At 41.0% G+C, this 21,015-nt stretch overlaps 2 protein-coding genes across 2 annotated transcripts; both read left to right on the top strand.

Annotated features, from left to right (window-relative positions):
- The first annotated feature begins 599 nt into the window (after positions 1-599).
- LOC310869512 (large ribosomal subunit protein bL12m-like) lies at positions 600-7,505 on the top strand. Its single transcript, XM_083780285.1, has 5 exons — positions 600-735; positions 2,365-2,566; positions 2,674-2,742; positions 3,393-3,530; positions 6,966-7,505. The coding sequence occupies exons 1-5, from the start codon at positions 677-679 to the stop codon at positions 7,080-7,082; spliced, it is 585 nt and encodes a 194-aa protein (XP_083636411.1). The 5' UTR covers positions 600-676; the 3' UTR covers positions 7,083-7,505.
- Positions 7,506-12,505: 5,000 nt separating this feature from the next.
- On the top strand, positions 12,506-20,758 carry LOC310869511 (mitochondrial dicarboxylate carrier-like). The gene is made up of 11 exons (XM_083780284.1): positions 12,506-12,911; positions 15,339-15,458; positions 15,592-15,706; positions 15,807-15,855; positions 16,357-16,398; positions 16,525-16,568; positions 17,070-17,140; positions 17,849-17,941; positions 18,482-18,559; positions 18,898-18,954; positions 19,721-20,758. The coding sequence occupies exons 1-11, from the start codon at positions 12,822-12,824 to the stop codon at positions 19,820-19,822; spliced, it is 861 nt and encodes a 286-aa protein (XP_083636410.1). The 5' UTR covers positions 12,506-12,821; the 3' UTR covers positions 19,823-20,758.
- Positions 20,759-21,015: the final 257 nt, after the last annotated feature.

Genomic DNA, 21,015 nt, shown 5'->3' with positions numbered 1-21,015 from the left:
TTTTCGTGGACATTTTACATTTACATTACATATTTTCTGGGAATTCCGAACATCTTGGACCTCTCCGCCGGCAATATGAGAATCCCATCGTCAAATATTCGGGAAAACAGCGCCTCCCCTGTTGTTCCTCAATTGTTGAGAGACACCGGCCAAGAGGTGTTAAAAAGTGCTAATCGGGTTTCTTTTGTAGTTGTTCTTGAGGCGTGACATAATAACACTGATCAAGAATTCACCAAAGAGACCTAACCCTACACAGACTAGTGAGACTACACACTGACTGGAGAAAAGACCCATATCGTATATGGCTGATCAGTCGCTGTCTGTGTATAGGCTAATTCATTGGTAAAAGTATGCTAAATAACTCATTTTTAGACCATTTGGGAAATAAATAAATAAATAAATCTAATGGGCAATATGCCATGGGGCCCCCATGGCATATTGCCCACTGCCCAGTGCCCTAACACTGGTGTCCCTGTTGTTAATAAAGTTGTGAGCCGCAGACAGATTGGTTTGCGTCATGCACTGCATTGTGGGTAGGTCAGGAACAGAGCGGAGGACGCCATGTGCTTTTTGACTGAGGAGGAGAGAAGAGACTGAAGAGAAGAAGGATCTGAACGTAGACCAGCGCGGATCATCAGAGTGGATTTGGGGGGAACTTTATATTAAACAAATTAGGATGTATTGCACGAGACGCTGTATACGGACCGTGCTGCGGATCTCAGCTAATCTACACCGGTATGTATGTAACGTTAAGATAAGCGGGTGTCAGACAGTGTCAGTGTGCTGGAGAAGCAGTTATAGTATGGTTGTATGGGGTCTTGTTGCTATGAAAAGACCCCAGTCATTGCTACTCGATCAGGACATCTGTGTTGTTCAAGGACAGAAGACCGCCAACTCGTTTCACTGTAGAATAAACACTAGTCTGAGTTTACATGGGTAGATAAACTTGGAGTGGCCGGGGAGAGCAGACCATCTGCACTGAAGAAATCCCCCCCGGCAGTTTGACAGTTAGCCTGTCCCGGTGGCTAACTCAACTGTCAACCATTGGCGATGCTTTGCTAACTGTAAAGTCTTATTTTAAGACGAGTTCTCTGAGCCAAGTTATGTTGGAACTGCACTTGTATTTTTACTTGATTTAAATGACTGTAAATTGTCCCCCCCTCCCTCTCCATGTCCGATCCCTCTAACTAGATGTGCAGCCAAGGTCATGCTCATTTGACTCAGTAGTGTTGTAGTGTTATCGTGTGATTTTTAAAATGCATAACCGTTATAGCTGACTTCACCAAAGGTTTCAGTTTTGCTAGCCCTCCAAGCAGAACCCAAATGCTACTGAAGTTTCTGACATTTGTTCGACCCAGTGCATTGGGTCCTGTTCCATGTCGTCCATGCCACCTGATTAAAACATTTACTGGCTAATGTTTACAAGTTAAAACGCCTCCCCGCGCTGTTTGACGATATTCTTCAGTATGAGGCTTTCTGAATATGTAAAGTATAAGTACACATACATACCTTTGCGAATATCTCCTGTGGCGCGGAAGCCGTTAAGTATTTTTAATATATGTTTGCCCGATTTGGAAGCTTGGATTCTTCTTGTTTATTGACACCTCATTGTACCGCCTATCTGGCTAGCTAGTGGCGCTATAGCTATGACACAGCAGATCAGAGGCAGGGACGTAGCCTCACAAGCCAACCGCACACCGGGAGGCGGTACAATAAACGGTAAACAAACAAGAAGAAATAAAGCGACCAAATCGGTCAAACAAAGATTAAAAATACTTAACGGCTTCCGCGCCACAGGAGATATTCGCACCGGGATGTATAGCTACTTAAAGTTACCGAATTCAGAATAACTCAAGGAAAATAATGGCGTCACATGCCGCGGGTCCTATTTTAGAGAGAATCTCCACATCCGCATTTAGGAATTTCCATACGAAAATACACTAGCGAGCAGGGACCCAACGTAAAACAAAACAAAATATCAAAAAAGTTTTACGTAGGGTCCCGAAAGGGGCTACAGTTTTGCATGAACTGAAAAGTTAATGTCTCGGTTAATTGAATACACAGACACGACCTCAATGGAAATAAGCTCTAGATTTTGGGGGCTTTTATAGCAATTGGCATCCTTTTGTAATTTGTATAAATCTGTAGTTCTGTACTGATGTACCTGTTTTGCAAACTGATCTTAATTTATACTTGAAATTAATCAAATCAATCAGTTCTTGAGCACACTGGTACAATCATTATTCAAAATGTGTTTTGTTCTATGGACGTAAATGCTGGATGCAAGCCAAAAAAGAGGAGATCCTTAGATGAGATATCCATGCATCATCATGTAATCATTTGGGTCATACACTCATTCCACAGGCAAGACCTTCAGAGGCAGACACCAGCACTGTGTGCTTTTAGGTTACTGAAGACCAGTCCAGCAGTTCATTGTGATGCTGCCCTCGCCACCCCTCCACTAGATGGAGCTCCCAAACAATACCCAGACAAAATTCGACAGCTGGTCAATGACATAGCCAGCCTCACTTTATTAGAGGTGTCAGACCTCAATGAGCTCCTCAAGGTATGTGAAATATCCGGACTGAACCTGAAACCATGTTAAGTACGGTGATAATTATTGGCACCATGGATGATATTATAAACACTGCTCTGACATACGTTTTGTCACAGAAAACCCTCAATATTCAAGATGTTGGAATGATGCCGATGGGAGCTATGACTGCAGCAGCACCTGTTCAGGTGAGTTAAATGATCATCACACCATGGAGTACTTCATTATATTCTTTAACCCATTCATTAGAATACCAGAATGTTCCCCCCAGGTCAAATCCTGTGACCTCGGAAGGGTCGGCATCAGGTATTCCTGAACAACAACCCTCAGTTGACTGTGAAATGTAACCTTATTCCTAAACTTAACCTCAGTAAAACTATGCCTAAACCTAACCTTATTCCTAAACGTAACCTCGTTAAACTATGCCTAACACGGCCTAGCCCTAGCCCTAGACTTATTCCTAACCTCAGTCAAATCAATACAAGAAGAAGAAACGCCAGAGGTGAGTTGTCTGTGGAACAAAATGGGGCAAGCGTTCTGGTTATCATCCATTATACTTAATTTATATAACTCCATTGAACTGTGACTGTGGTGCTTGCTGGAAATAACCTATCTGAGCTTAAAGATCAGCTATATTTGGCGAGTGGAGCAATACAGTCTGCTTGTATGACAAAGTATAAATCAGACTGGATTTACATTTCATGGCTAAATAACTACTCTCATGCCATGTGGTCGTATTTCACAAGGTCTTGGTTCTAGTCATTTAAGCAAGCAGAAGCAAATGGGGAATCCAAATAACATGTATAATCCCACTTCATTTTATCCTGTGTATTCCCAGGCCCAAGAAGAGGACGACGTCCCAGTCAAGAAAGAGAAGACTGTTTTTACTGTAAAATTGACAGAACTGAAAGCAGCTGAGAAAGTCAAACTTATAAAAGAAGTGAAGAACTGCATCCAAGGCTTGAATCTAGTGCAGGTAGGTGTTTTTATTTCAGTTTATTAGGAATAGTAGTTTGTTTTTAATGTATGAACTCTCCCAGGCTATATATTAGTAGTTGAACAGGTTTTTGTACTTCATTCTGGGAAAAGTTTGAAACCATTCGGTATTTAAGTCTGATGTCATTTTGTAGTCCTACGTTATGTCCGGGTCCAAGTGGCACCAGCTCCCGTCCGCTTATCATTGTAAATAGAATATCTAAACCCGTGAATCTTTATGTTCCATGACAAAGAAAATATATGATGTGGAGAGAGAGACTATAATTATCATTATTTTTGAAGGTGGTAACAGTACATTTGCTCAGTACAATATTTTGGGGGCATATTAGAATTTGTGCAGTATTGCATTAATACGATCTCTAATGGAGGATTTAGTTGTCACAATGCAATAAAATGGCATAGTAGTATTCAGTGTGGGGCAGACAGCCTGTCACAGCCAGATCTTGGAGAACAGTAGCTTTGTTGTTGCAAGGAAAGCGGTAAAATGAGACTTTAGTGGTTGTTTTAGTCTCAGATCGGTTCAAACACCGCTCCGAAGGACCCGGAAGTGGATCTGGAGGAGGCGCTTACGTCGCTGCTTAACCCATTCTGACCGGGCACCCATTTTGGTGTTGGCATCATGTTATGCTTTAGCTATTGAAAAATAGCAGATCTACAAGCTCATATCGCGCCACCGAGTGTCGCGATACGAGCTTGTAGGTCTGCTATTTTTGAAAAATCGAAGACACTTTTAGAATCTGATCTCAGGTCAGAATGGGTTAATAATTAAACTGTCAGGATGTAATAAACATTTTTAGAATCTGATCTCAGGTCAGAATGGGTTAAATACAGAATTAACTGGATGGATGTAGAGCGTTTAATTGTAATTGAGGGGAAATGCTTACACCCAAAAAAGTTAATTGCAGTGCTTAATCACAAAATGACTGCTGGAATACATTAACCCATTGACGCCTGGTGCAACGTATACGTTGTTCTACCCTTGATGCCGGCGCGCTCTCTGTGTCTCATCAGCTATTGCTATACATGTAGCAACATAACTATTAAAAAAACAATCATCCGAATTTGAAGGTTTTCAGAAACCTTAGGTCAGGCCCTAGAAGGCGTTCCCAGATTCGGCCTCAATGGGTTAAAGGGGGTAGGTGATAAGGTTTTGTAAAGTTGAAACTCTGATTGCAATCATGTTACGTTCCTGACATAAGCACTACATCACGGATGTCACAATCTCACTGTTGTGACATGTGCGCCCCAGATAATGTTACGTTTGTGATGTTCGACCTCCATCTACCCATACCAGCTTTAATATAAGATCACAGGAGACAGACCTCCATAAATATAATTTAGCACCTTTTTAGTTTTAGTGTTCCAATTTTGTCTACTTTTTTTTTATCATAACTTGCAATTTCACCAGTTTATCCTGTATGAGTTTTCCCTCCTGATTGGATAAAGTCTGTATCCCTGGCAAACCTGAAAATGTACCTCCCAATTGCTAAAGAGCTGGAGAGTTTGGGAGACCTGTTACTGAACAAACACTATAGCACTTATTATCGTAATGCAGAGCTACCGGTATTCAACACTCATTCGTAAAATATATCACTTAACCCCCTTTAAACATCATGGATTGATACTAATGAGTTATTGATGCAAGAGTCTCAGAGGGCGGAATTGAACTTTAAATGTTATTTATATTTCTGCATGTGTGTGTTCTGTGCAGGTTGTTGCGGGCCAGTTATTTCTAGTACTGCTGCACAGTGCATGTCATTTTACACAATCACATACGAGGTCACTGAGGTTGCTTGCACAGTTTCTTTGATTCAAACAGTCTTAACCCATTCTGACCTGAGATCAGATTCATACGAGGTTTCCGCCGGACACACACTGGTCTGATGAACCCATTCTGACCTGAGATCAGATTCTAAAAATGTCAGTCGCTCTTCGATTTTTCAAAAATAGCAGACCTACAAGCTCGTATCGCGCCACTCGGTGGCGCGATATGAGCTTGTAGATCTGCTATTTTTAAATAGCTAAAGCATAACATGATGCTGACACCAAAATGGGTGCCCGGTCAGAATGGGTTAAACATAATACATACAAGTCAACATAACAAATATAGCAACTTCCCATCCAATAATCAAAATCATGCATTTGTCAATCGGATACATTTATTTTAGAACCACTTCTGTAAAAAGAATGTCCATGTATCCCATATGTATTTTTCACTGTGGAGACTGTGCATGAGACATGGAAGGAAATGCTCTGTATCTTTTGCTCTGCTCAATAAAAAGTCTCAGGCCTCTTTTAGACGGCGACCATCTCCATATAACACGTCATAGTCCCGTTGCATTCTAAATTTTTTGGACCATTTACATGAGAACGCACACTTGAATGAACACGCTACAAAGTGCATGCATATATATGCCAGGTCGCTAGGTGGCGCGTGTCCTTGTGGGGTCCGTGTGACACAGCGCTTATATAAACCATAGACATAAGTCACGCATGCGTAGAACTACTTCTGTTCTTCTTCTACACAGAAAGTAAACAAACGTCGGGTCCTCATCACACCTCCAGCAAACCGGACTATCCGACATGGTTGTTGTTGTTCGTTTCCCCTAGCAACTGCCTATGCCTATGACACCATGTAAAAACGTAGGACACGGGGCGAGCCGACCAGAGCTGACGTAAGCCATGATGTCACAAGTTTTGCGGATCCACCGTTTTGCCTGTTTATATGGAGACCATAGGAAACGGCGTTCTAAAAGATTTCCACTCTGGGAGGTGGTTTCACTTCGTTGCGTTTTCACCTCCTGTGAACACGGTTCTCGTCTAAATGACAGCAGCAAACGATACTTTATTTTGCCGTTTTTTATGAACACCATCCTCGTGTAAATAGCACCTCAGTCTACCATTACACAGGTAGAGATCAAAACTAGACGGCTTAGCTATGTCTTGAAATACTTAAATTATAGATGGGTAGTGTATCTGTTTTGATGACATGATCTCAGTGATTTAGTGATCATTCTGGTGGTGCATTTACACGCCTCAAAATAAATCATTGTAGGCTACCATGTACAATGCTCACTCTAAAGTGATATATTTGGTCAGAAGATCACCATGGCGTCGTTCAAAACCTTTGAAACTGAGAATCGGGTCAATTTTAGCCCCAATTCACCTTTATATAATCATCTGATTCATGAAGAATGGATGTGAGGTACCAGCAATCTCACCTAATTTGTCGGAACTGCCAATCATCAAATCTTTCAGGATAAATTAGGGTTTACTCCTGTCTCTTACTACGTGTTTTTTTTGCCTCTTTTCTGTCTATAAAGGGGAGTGGTCTTTAAAAGGGAGTGGACTAGCTGTGCAACGTGTTGAGGTTGTAGATCTCACTATTCTCTGTGTTCTGTCTCTCCTCACTCAGGCGAAGAAGCTGGTGGAGGCCCTTCCGCAGGAGATCCGGGCCAACGTGTCCAAAGAGGAGGCAGAGAAACTGAAAGCAGCCCTGGAGGCGGCAGGTGGCACCGTGGTGCTGGAGTAGATCTGCACATCCGCCTGTCTCTCTCCACTTTATTCCTTATTTCTGTTTGTCCTTTTTTTTTTATACATTGAAGAAGAAAGGCACCTGGGGAGGAGGATGAAGCAAATGCCTTTTGACGTTTCCCCACTTGCTTTATCAGAGGTGCGGCGGTACACAGAACTCGGACTGAACTTTGCAGGCTGCTAGCCTCAGCACAGTGACCGCCCGCTCTCTGCTTGTCCATGTGTCAACTCGTCTATTTGTCTCGTACTGTTCGTAGCCTGTGAGCTACAGAAATGCTGGCCCTGGGTTGCCAAGTGAGTCGGTGGTCATTTTGTCTGTGTGTATCTTAACTCGCCATGAGGGTCGTTATGAACATCTGCCTATAGGGACACTCGTACTATTACCTGTGGGGAAAATAAACAATGAGTACACGAGAAGATAGAGCTGTGTCTTTCTGTGGCTAATTAATAACTTCAAACCACAGGTGTTTTTCAAGGGAATTAATTATGTGATTAAAGTAAACCTATTAATTTTCCTCCATGTATTCTTACATGGTTCATTTACGGTTGATTAATCTGGGTACAAAGAACTTGGTCTAGTGATAAAAATCCGGGCTCGAAATTGCAACCGTTTTGTCACCTATGAATATACATCTTTTGCTGTATATTTGCTAGTTCCTTCAGTATGTGCCTTGTGAACTGAGTTCAGCTGACAATAGGCTCTACTAGGGATGACCTTTTACGCAGAGTCTGGTAGTCGATGGTCACTGAGGGGGGCGCTTGTTTTACAGGCGACCGGGTTAAGGTTTGTGAAGGGTCCGTTAAAATGACCGGATTAAGGTTGGTAAGGGGTCCGTTAAAACGACCCGATTAAGGTTGGTGATGCGCTGCTCCGTGCTTGCAGTTATGGTTAGGTTAGGGTTTGAGGTAGGTTGTCGGAAAGCATGCACCCATATAAAATACTAGTACGCTACGGCGCTGTAAAACAAGCGTCCAATCAGCGCCCATCGAAAACTGAGCCTCTGTGTAAAAGGTAGGCTCTAGTATGTAGGAAAGGAGGTGCAATGGTGCATGTAAATGGTGCATTTATATAGCGCCTTTATCCAAGGCGCTTTATATTGTGCATCAATTCACACACTCATTCATACACCGATGGTGGCGGAAACCATGCAAGGCACATCAGGAGCAATTAGGGGTTCAGTGTCTTGCTCAAGGACACTTCGACAGTAACTCTGAGGGAGCCTGGGTTCGAACTGGCGACCTTGCGGTTACCATCCAGGCACTCTACCCCTGAGCCACCGCCGCCCCTACTGAGGGGCATGTAGTGTGGAGATGGTTTGCGCATTGGCACATGTCACAGAATGCTGCTGCACACACATTCCATTGCTTTCTGTGTGATCTTCATCAGACAGCTTGACATTCATTCTCCCATCAGTCTCTTAAGGCCTATTCATAGTCTGGATTTTCGGTGGTAAGGTGACCACCGCTCCGGTGGTGAGTTGACCACCGGAGCTGAAATAACGTTGAGCGGTGGTGAGTAAAAACAGAGAGAAGGGCTGGAGCGGTGGCGGTGGTTTGCTCTTCACCGCGGCTCGTGACGTCATGTTGTAGTTCGGTGGTCACCCCACCACCGTAAATCCAGACTATGTATGAGCCTTTACAATGTTTCTACAGAGGCAGGCTGTTATTCTATGCTTTGTTTTCACAAGTGCACCCTGTATTCTACCATTGCCTACAGGTGTAATGTGTTGTCATAAAATCATCACTACTATATTTACATTGCGCCACTGATACCAACTAAGTAATAAAACCCGTTACATTTCGAGTCCTGGATATGCAAACTAGAAATCTAAGTTTATTGAAAAAAAATGTTTAGTGTGTTGACTTAACCCATTCTGACCGGGCACCCATTTTGGTGTCGGCATCATGTTATGCTTTAGCTATTGAAAAATAGCAGATCTACAAGCTCATATCGCGCCACCGAGTGGCGCGATACGAGCTTGTAGGTCTGCTATTTTTTTATAATCGAAGAACGACTGACATTTTTAGAATCTGATCTCAGGTCAGAATGGGTTCATCAGGACCAGTGTGTCCGGCGGAAACCTCGTATGAATCTGATCTCAGGTCAGAATGGGTTAAAGGAACATACTGCCGTCCCTACATGTCAGTCTGTTCACAGCTTTGACTATATGTTGTGAATAAATTGTCAATTTCCCTGTTAAAGGTTAAAGAAATTGTTTGTTTAATGTTTAGAAATGGTTCTGCATCAATTATTCTAAACATCATTGTGTAGATAAGAAGTTGACATGGACATTTGAAATTAGTTGGGGAGACCAATCTCTTTTCCAAGGAATAGTTTCTAGGCTTTTCAAATCGAACCGCACTTTAAAATGCTTCAAAATGCGAGAATAAATTAATTTTGGCAGAAAATAACCGTGCAATGATATTTGTTGTTGGATTATTATCTCCAAAATAGTTCCTTCAAGTTGATTATAATAATAATATGCTTGGAAATTAGATGAACTACAGTATGCTTTGAAAAGATGCCACACCACCAGTATGGTCTTTAGATCAATTTGTTTTTCTCCTGATCCGATTCCTATCATTTGATTATGAGTATCTGCTAAATGCAGATACAGATTTTTCCCGATCTGATATTTATATCTTCATCTACAGAACACTGCCATATCAAAATAGTACAATATCCCAAATCTCAGACAATATCCAGTCTAATATCATGATATGGATATAATATTGATACTAGGGATGTCCCGATCACGTTTGTTGCTCCCGATCCTATTCCGATAATTTGAAAATGACGTGATCTGCTCTGATTTCCGATCACTTGATCGGATCGGTACAACCCTAGTCATAATCCTTTGTCAATCTTCTAAACTGACAATATCAATGTTGTTCATGTGGATACTGTTCTGCTGCTGATAACCACTAGAGGTCATCAAAAACATGTTGGACAGGTCTACAAACAAGACCCTGATTAAATGAAGATGTATTGACAAATGCTAAAACTATAGGAATAATCCACTGGTGTCGTTTTTAGGCAAAGACATACATTACTACCAGTCACTTATGGGGTAGAATATTATTCACCATGTACTTTAAAATGTTTTTGGCCTAATGTAGGTACATTCGCTGGTTCGCATCTACTGTACACAGTAAGATTGTCAAGTGTGTTATCTACTGTGTAAAATTGTAAATGCAGGAATTTAATTAACCTATTTTGAAGAATAACATTAACCTAACATTTTACACTATTGATCAGGCTGATGTTAGGAATACAAGTGCAATTACGTTACTTAGAACTATCTTGATTGATGGGGATTGGGGACCTGTTGCAAAGGAGTGGTAACAAGAACACTCCACATTTACCCTTTTTGGCGAGTTATCTTGAGAACTCGCCGAAACGTGAAGAAACCTGCCAGAATGTGAAGAAGCGTCGCCGCGGGGGCGACGCTTCTTCACATTCTGGCGAGTTTTCTTCACTTTTCGGAGCACTTTCAGCAGCTGCAGCTGCAAGTTTCTGAATGTTCTCAGAGCCTGCATCTCCGCATGCTGGGGGTGGCTGATCTACAAGCTCACAACGTGAAAGAATGGGCTGTGGTGGTCACTGTTCATTGTTTTTAATATCATTAAACTCTGAGAGTGTACAGTACAAACTATCATTTAGCCCATAACCCACTTTGGAAACTACTTTCCATTTGATTTAAGCTGTAGAGAAGGAACGTAAATATAACATTGCTGTGGTTATGATGAAATAAATATATTGTAATTTTGTCTCATGTTGGTAGCCCACCATGCAGAATGTAATTGCTCAACAGTTGTACCTGATTCATTGATTATTGTATTAACAGTTTGTATAGCATGGGTACAGATATATATACAGGGTTAGAAAAAGGAAAAACAATTTGCAGTATAGAAAGAAGGGGCTGTGGTCATTTTAATATCATTAAACTCTGAGAGTGTACAGTACAGGGCTAAATGATAGGTTGTGATGTATCTCCCTATACTCCCTACTGCATCAATAGCATTAATATTGCCTGATTGCCTAATTTGTTTACTTAGATGAATTGTAATGAAAAGGAGTTTAGTCTCATGTTTGTGTTGTGTGTTGGTGTTGGATGTAGGGTTGTGGTGGACCCATTTTGGTGTCAGCATCATGTTATGCTTTAGCTATTTAAAAATAGCAGACCTACAAGCTCATATCGCGCCACCGAGTGGCGCGATACGAGCTTGTAGGTCTGCTATTTTTGAAAAAATCGAAGAACTACTGACATTTTTAGAATCTGATCTCAGGTCAGAATGGGTTCATCAGACCAGTGTGTGTCCGGCGGAAACCTCGTATGAATCTGATCTCAGGTCAGAATGGGATAATACTACTAGACAGTGCTGTGTTTCTCAAAGCTCAAAGTGGGTAGAGGATTGTTTGAAGGTCGTCCGAAATGGACCATTAGAGGTCTGTAACTCTGAGAGTGTACAAATGGAACCATTATGTATAGTAGAGTTATGAACATATGAGGGTGAGAACCAATGGGCTGTTGGACTAATGTGACATACAGTATCTGTACATAGGGTTATATTATATATGAGTAAATCAGTGTCATGTATATTCTGAAGAAATCCTGGACAAAAATAAGAACATAATGTTACGTAAAATCAAAAATGTGCCACGTACATTTGTCCGTGTATGGACACATTGATGACCCCTGGTTGGACGGTGTAGCTACTGTCAACCCTTCAGATGGCATTGCTCAGAGTGCAGTATCCAGTTACTAATACTATATAGTATCGTATGTTTCTATCATGACGTGCAGTTCCCTGCTTCAAGACCATGTCAACACATATTTGTGCCAAACTCCCCCATTCACACATGACTGCCTATTTAAAGTCATGATGTCATGCCTGAACCACTTTCAACTTGCTGTCTATTCTGGGCATGTTATTATCAAAATTGTCCAAAATACAGTGAAAATAGCAGATCTGCAAGGTCAACAATTCTATTTTCAAGAATCTGTTATGCACTATAGTTATGAGAAACTTTGGAATAGTAATCCTGAGTGGGACAGTGTTGGCAACTTGGCAGTGCTTACTGCTTACACACTTTGTCTTTTCTCTGCATTTCCCCAAAGTAAACTCTCTGACCTGACCTATGACCTGCAGTTGAGGTGAATAGGCTATAGTGCAGTAACTTAGGCATTCTGAAGTATGATACTATACTACTGAGATGCCTACGGTGTTTCAGCCTACTGACTTTGGCAGCTGCGGCGTGGCGTACCACATTCACAAAACTACAGCAGTATAGCCTACTTAAGGGTTAAGGCTGGCTGGCTTTACTATTTTTGTATCTGTCACGTAGGCACTTGGGGCCTACCAGCTGCACCCCTTTCTTGGCACCATGGAGACGGAGTTGATCTGACACACACACCACCACTGGAGCAGCACGCAAGTGGCATTGGAAGGCTACTTGAGAAAGCAATTTTGAATTCACTTTTACAATAAAGTAACAGGCTAAGGCTACCCTTATTTTCAATCATTTTGTCCATCATGATTCATGTATGTGATATAATGATGAACATGGCCAGCGATCAGCAACAACAGCATTGGAGTGGAACCACAACAACGCTATGCGAGGAGGCCGGAAGTGGACGGACGACACAGACACAGTAGGAGTCAAGACGCGACGCGTTCTTCGGATCTGTTCGACTTTGAATGAAAGTTAATTTCAAGTTCAACTTCCATCACAATGCAAGAGAAGCGCATCTCCCGCTGGTATTTTGGCGGAGTTGCCTCTAGCGCAGCCGCATGTCTAACACACCCATTGGATTTGATCAAGGTAAAAAACGAACGCATTTTAAAGTAGGCCACCTATAACCACTGAGTAACCATAACCTTTCAGATTATGAAGCCACGGAGTCGCCAACATATAGTTTCCATTTTCCAATGTTTCAATCTAGCTGCCTAATCTTTGACTTCAATGACCTTCTTAAGACCTTCTGGGGCCTATATTTATATTTATGCAATAAATAAATAACGTGGTAATTTCATATTCCAGCTGTTCCTCGCTACCTGAGATTTCTACAAATGTATCTTTTCCCTTTTTTGCTTCCTATATGATGAATTCCTGTTCTGTTCTTTTGCTACATAGAAATGTCTATTTGTATGTCTCTAAATGTTTGTATGTCTCTAAATGTTTTGATGAATTGAACATGGTGGACCCTGTTGTAAACAAGTGTAATGCTTAATTGGGTCGTCCACTCACAGTTAACAGTCTTTGTATTGAGTTTGTGCTTAAAATGTACTGTAAATTCTACAAACTGTTAATAAATATTTCAATCAATCAATCAAAACAATATTTATCCGTGATGTAGGCGGATGTGTTGACAGTGTTGATGACTATACACAAATCATGGGTCCATTGATTGATTGATTGATTGAAATATTTATTAACAGTTTGCAGAATTTACAGTACATTTCAAGCACAAACTCAATACAGAGACTGTTAACTGTGAGTGGACGACCCAATTAAGCATTACACTTGTTTACAACAGGGTCCACCTTGTTCAATTCATGCCTTATGCCCAGGCCAGGTGTGTTTAGAGAGTCCTTATTTGACCTTGTGTAGAACTTTTGTTTAAATTGAATAAGAACAGTGACAAACAACAAAAAACAAAACAAAAGCAAACTATACATACAGTCATACACACGATAACATTACAACAATAATAAAATGAGAAAATGTAATAAAACAAGAAAAAAAAAAAAAAAGAATGTAAACTCTCCAGTAAAATTAGTAGGCTATACAGAACAGTTCATGGTCATACAATTTACAATTTACAATTTAGGCATTTAGCAGACGCTCTTAATCCAGAGCGATTTACAATACACACACATACATACACATATAGGCATGGCCTAGAAAGCTACCTTACATGTCAGTGAGGTGGTAAGCAGGTATACACCGTGTGTGCGTGTGTGTGTGTGTGTGTGTGTGTGTGTGTGTGTGTGTGTGTGTGTGTGTGTGTGTGTGTGTGTGTGTGTGTGAATAGTACAGATGTGTCAGTCAGTGGGATTGCCCCGTTTGTTCCCTTGAGCCTTAAAATGGTGCATTTATATAGCGCCTTTATCCAAGGCGCTTTACAGAGATGGCGCTTTACATTCACACGCACATTCATACACCGATGGCGGCGGAAACCATGCAAGGCACCAACCAGCACATCAGGAGCAATTAGGGGTTCAGACTTCAGAGTCTTGCTCAAGGACACTAAGGCCTCTTTTAGACGGCGACCATCTCCATATAACACGTCAAAGTCCCGTTGCGTTCTCATTTTTTCTTACCCTTTACACGAGAATGCACACGTCATGATATGATGTGCTATTATGCTATACTGTCGCTAGGTGGCGATAACGGGCTGCCAAATAGACAGGTCACCCACGTACAAGAAGAAGAAACCTTCACGCAAGCCTGCGCAACACGGCTCTGGGCGCGCCACGGGATGGTATATATTTTATAATACATAGGCTACATAAACGCTGCTGCCGCGGCTGCCGTCTATCACAAGGCTTTTTATTTACATCATGGTTTTACATTCAACATCGCTGATGAGCAGCACTTTGTAGGCGAGGAGGGAGGCTTGTTCAGGAACTCCATTATATCATAATGATATGGCTCTGCATCAATGTAATAAACATATGCGCTGTGAGCCAACATGAGCCATGATGTCATAAGTTTTGCGGATTCACCGTTTTGCCTGTTTATATGGAGACCATAGGAAACGGTGTTCTGAATGATTTCCACTCTGGGAGGCGGTTTCACTTCGATGCGTTTTCACCTCCTGAGAACACCGTTCTCGTCTAAATGACAGCCCTAAACGGTACTTTATTTTGCCATTTTTTATGAACACCATCCTCGTGTAAATAGCACCTAACTCTAGGGGGAGCCCGGGTTCGAACTGACAACCTTGCGGTTGCCGGTTACCTACCCAGCCACTCTACCCTTGAGCCACCGCCGTTGTGCGCAGTAGGCCTATCTTCTGTGTCATTGCTTGGATTCACTTGTATGTGGTTTTTAAGTGGTGCAACCACTTCTACATCCAGCTTGCAAAGTCCATGTACGTGTTTGTGTACCTGTGACCTGTGTGTGTGAGCATGAGTGGTGTGCGCATGTGAAATTGGAACGAGAGAAGTATGTGACATGGCTGCCACCTGCTGGACGACGGGAGTTGCACCACTTGGTTCACACTGGTGTGCTTTTTTATTTTAGGTGCACTTACAGACACAGCAGGAGGTGAGGATGAGGATGAGTGGGATGGTGGTGAGCGTTGTGAGGAGAGAGGGATACTTTGCCCTCTACAACGGTCTGAGTGCGGCCCTTTGTCGGCAGGTGAATGAACATGCACGTGGCACATGGGCAATTTAGCAACCATATTATTTCAGTTGCATAAATCCAGTCAATCAATGTTTATCCCTTGAAAAAACAATTTGTTTAAAATGGCTGCTTCTCCTTTCCGATCTAGATGACATATTCTCTGTCTCGGTTTGCCATTTATGAGACCGTGAGGGATATGCAGAGCTGCCAGAACAAAGGCGACATGCCTTTTTATCAGAAGGTCCTGCTAGGGGCCTCTGCAGGTATCTGACGCTGCATAGGCTACAGGTACCTTCTTCACTTCGTTTAGGTCTTGTCATGTCTGATGGCTGTGTTGACGATGCGTGTAATCTTGTCCCGCAGGTTTCGCAGGAGGTTTCATTGGGACGCCAGCTGACATGATAAATGTCCGGTGAGTTATGTGGTAACACCGTGTTTTGAGATAAATTGTACATAACCTCTTCTTCTCTGTGGAAGTATTGAACAGATCAGTGATCGATGATCAACTGGCCAACTGGCCATGGCAATTTCATTTGTAATAGCAAATTTCATACACAATGGCAATTCAAAGTGCTTTACATAGTCTTAAAATGGTATTAAAAGGCAAGATTTAAAAAGCATAATAGAATGAATCATTTGGTGTAAGTGTTTTGTGGATTTCTTCTTTTTTTTGTTATCAGTATTATAATATTGTCTGACTGGGCTATGATTTTATACTGCTGTTGCAGCAATACCACAACAACAGATAGCAATAAAAAACTACCTGTATTGTATTATAGCCCTGCTAGTAATGTATTTCTAATTCAATTGACTCACGTCTCATTAATGTATTTGTATTAGTTTGTTCAGTGACAGTTAGGCTACATTTAACACTTTACATCAAATGCTTTTCATTTGACTTATTTATGTCCAGCATGCAGAATGACGTCAAGTTGCCAGTGGAGCTCAGGAGAAAGTGAGTATTTGGAAACATTAGTCCACATGTATTACGCATAGTTTGAAATGTTTTACAGTCCCATTCATGAAAGGAATATTGTATATTTGTATGCAAATCAGCACATTGTGAGTTTTGTCCCACCAGTTATGCGCATGCACTAGATGGACTGTTTCGAGTTTGGAGCAAAGGTAAGATTAATTTAAGGACGCCTAACCTAATGTCACCATAAAAACAACAGAATATCGTTGCTGCTGTCAGGCAGAAGCTTTGAATCTTCACATTCACAGTTAAAAAATAGTCCAGGACCATCTACAAGCTCACAACATGATGCATTGTAGATGCTATTGTGAGCTTGTAGATCTGCTATTTTCACTAATGCAATTGTACATGGCCAAAGTAGGGATGCTAGGTTGAAAGTGGCTCCGTATGTCTTTGGTTCTATAAATACACTGATATAAAAAAAGTAATCTATAAAAACAATGATTCAGCCTCTATTATAGCTGCTACTTTTGATGCTTTTGAATTTGAATTTATATTTTTCTCTTTTTCTGTTTCTGAATTTGAGTCCTGAAAAGTAACAGAGGAGAACAGATGAGGTTTTTCCAGAAAACTTAGATTAGGATTTTAGAAGGCGTTTAGATTTTGATCTTCTGACAATATAGCATAACCACTGGACCATTTTATTCCAGATGGATTGAAAAAACTGTTCTCTGGAGCCACGATGGCTTCTAGTAGAGGTTCTCTCGTCACTGTGGGACAGGTGAGGATATGGTCGAGAAATGACAGTTACCGTGTGGGTGTCCCCGGAGGGTCCCCGGAACATCCGGACCCTCAGGAACGGCCAGGGGAGCGAGCCTGTTCCGGCGAGCCTTCCCGCGTCCGAAACGGTAGAGGAATGACAGTTATCGCGTTGCAGCTCTCCGTGCTCATCTGTGCTGGGACGCACATACATACATACATACATACATACATACATACATACATAATACATACATACATACATACATACATACATACATACATACATACATACATACATACATACATACATAATACATACATACATAATACATACATAATACATACATACATAATACATACATACATACATAATACATACATAATACATACAGTACATAGGGACACACAAAGCTCCGTAATGGAGCGAAGGCACCGCTCAAAAAATGGCCAAATTGTCAAATAATAATAAGAAAGAGGCACAAAAAACCACAAGGCGAGGTGTTGTGCAGAGCTTGTAGCTCTGCTATTTTCACAATATTTATCCGTGGAACTGAGTCACACAAAATGTAATGCCTGAATTCCAGGGGGCCATTCCAAGTGCTTGTCAGGGTGGTGGGTGGGTCCCCAAATATGATTATTTATTTATTTTGGAGGGTTTATGAACCACTTTCCTTAGATCTACAGGCTCTAGATCTAAGGCAGTGGTTCTGTTGTTGTGTCCTTGCAGCTGGCTTGTTATGACCAGTCCAAACAGCTGGTTCTGGCCACTAGCTACATGGAGGACAACATCCTCACACACTTCTTGGCCAGTGTCTTTGCGGTGAGTAAATGACTTCCCACCATCATGGTCTTGATACAGTACACTTCAACAGTACGAATCAATGTCAAAAGCTTTCTTATTCCCCCCCACCTATCGCAAGATGGTTCTCAGAATTGAACAGTTGTGTCCCTCTTGAGAAGATTACATATACTTTGAGAAGTTCAAGGGGTTTTGAGAAATTTTTGAAGATTTGGCAGCCCTATTTGAATTACATGGAGACTTTGTTCTTACCTGTATCAGTATTGTTATAGCTATCTCAGTCTGGATCGACTGCTACCGGAAACAAATTTCTAGTGTATAGTAGATTTGTCTCTTGTTTTGTTTTGTTTAGTTTAGTTTTTTGTTTGTTTTTCACGTTTTTTGTATAATATTATTATTGTTATTATGCTTTAACTGTTGTATTCTATGTATGTGGGTTTGTATGTGGGGAGGGGGGAGGGCTGTGGACGGGTGTTTTGTGTATTTTGTGAAAAATTGAAAATAAAAAACAGAATATTCAAAAAAAAAAAAAAAGCTTTCTTATCCCCTTTTTCTACACAGGGGGCCTGTACAACCATCCTGTGCCAACCACTGGATGTTGTTAAAACTAGAATGATGAATTCACCAGAAGAATACAGGGTGAGTCTGTTTTCTGACCCGTCTTTAAGTATTATAATTATACAGTGTTATTATATAAGCAGATCATTTATAATGCATTGTAATGTCGTATAAGTATATTTATAATGCATTATAGACATGGACTTCATAGGAAGTGTTACCGAAATGTTACAACAAGCGTATCATGTCTACTGTGTCTGCTTCCATGTTTTATGATTTATTAGCGTTCCTTCTTAGGTGATCACTGTGGTTTCAGCTCGTCTTTGCTCAGGCATAAATGTTTAATTGCTGGCACTAACTAGAGAACTACACAGGTTAACATTCCCCAGCTTCTGCTTATTTCTTTATTTTGGTTTCAGGGTGTTTTTCACTGCCTGACAGAAACGGCAAAGCTGGGTCCCAGGGCGTTCTATAAGGTAGAATCTAACACCAAAGTCCTGACGTCACTTACTCATCCCCTGGGTCACGGAAGTCATTTCTCTATGGAGTATGGGACTATGGGTCATCTTAGAATCGTCTCATATATGAATTGTGGTTAAAAAATAAACAAATTGTCCTGCCACTATTGTCGAGGAGGGGTAAATGGTAAATGGTGCATTTATATAGCGCCTTTATCCAAGGCGCTTTACAGAGATTGTGCATTACATTCACCCATTCACACACACATTCATACACCGATGGCAGAGGAAACCATGCAAGGCACCAACTAGCACATCGGGAGCAATTAGGGGTTCAGTGTCTTGCTCAAGGACACTTCGACAGTAACTCTGGGGGAGCCCGGGTTCGAACTGGCAACCTTACGGTTACCATCCAGGCACTCTACCCCTGAGCCACCGCCGCCCCAGTCACTCATATTTGATACTTTCTGTTTCTGGTGAAATATATATTAATTTGGCAGCGGTTAATGTTTTTGCTGTCGTAAACCGCCAGGCTTTGGAACACAGTTCTTATATGACTATATTAAAGATATCTATGAGAATTCAGAATGGGGGGAAAAACGTAACCCATGTAGGATGCGTAAATTATGTCAGACTCTGGTGCTCTATTAATGAGATGATTATAATGTTCCAAATAAATAATCCCTTTCATTGTTAAACACATGTTCTGTTCTCATTTTATTTGCTTTCAATATTCCTCTGAAAAATGTAAAGCTCTAACTTCACTATTTGTGTGTCCATGAAGGGTCTCGTTCCAGCTGCTATCCGCCTCATCCCTCACACAGTTCTGACCTTCATGTTTCTGGAACAGCTCAGGCTGCACTTTGGTACCGTGGTGGTAGCCTGAGAGGGATTTGTGGCACTTTGACGGATGTCAGACTCCAAGCCAAGGCCATTGCTTTGTTGGCCATTCGACAAACTAGTACACACATTGAAATTCCAGGAGTTTTCATTCAGAAATTGACCCAGGGTCCATTTTGACTTTCAGAGTTGACTCGACACTTACATTTACTGTGTGTACAGTGGCAGCAAAGAGGGGACACGTTCCACTCCCAAAAACCCATCTAACTAGACCCGACCGGAAGGCCCCAGTAAACAATTTCAATTTTCATGGGTTCTGCTGTGAATGGACTCATTCTGACCACATTGTCTCATTAAAGTTAGTAATATGGAATATCAGTGACCGAGCACTTTAGTATTTTATTTGCATTGTGAGTGATTGTACAATGAATAGATATGAAAGGATTAGGCACAGATGAAGAAGTTTAAAATACTTTTTTCATTTCATTGCTTTTTTATTTTCTTTCTTTTTTCATTTTTGTTTTGTTTTACTTTCAACTGTCTTAATCTGTCTGTAATTTTCCAGAGTAATCTTCATTTAACTTGTGTAGTCATTCTTGCCCTGTAGAGGGCAGTATTACACCAGTCAATTACAGCTGTGTGTGTCACGTACATTAGTAATGCCTATACTTGTAATAGTGTCTTTATGTGTAATAGTGCAGATATAGAATAATGTGATTAGTATCAGAGAGAGCTTTTGTAATTATTTATAAAATACTGTCCAGGTTTATATGCTGTATATGCATATTTTCACATTTCCAGATTTGTTGGATTTTGTTAAAGTATTCACTTGAGTCTAAATCAGCAGTAGTGTAACATCTTCGAGTCAAAAGTGATCAATACATAAAGAGTATTATTCTTATAAATGTTTGGCTGTGTTGTTCCTGCTCTTTACCTAATGGGCCTGATATCTTATGAAACCGTATACAGTGTCATTTTAGAGTTTAACCAATAACCATTATTTTATAGGCTACTTTGGTTATTCAAAAATAGCAGATATACAAGCGTGCCACTTTGTGCCGATCTATTTGCCGATCTCTTTGAATATATAGCCTAATATATATCATGTATATTTAACGTGAACATTTTTAACTCAAATCTTTGCTTCTGGGGGTCCCTGGAACAAAATAGTTTGAGATCTGCGGTCAAATACATATCATTTGGGGGTTCTTGACATGAAAAATAACCACTGATATATAG

Source organism: Protomyctophum parallelum, assembly GCF_964188405.1.
Source record: "Protomyctophum parallelum genome assembly, chromosome: 13".
Taxonomy (NCBI): Eukaryota; Metazoa; Chordata; class Actinopteri; order Myctophiformes; family Myctophidae; genus Protomyctophum; species Protomyctophum parallelum.
The sequence above is the reverse complement of the archived record's forward strand: the minus strand, read 5'-3'. Positions and strand labels throughout refer to the sequence as shown.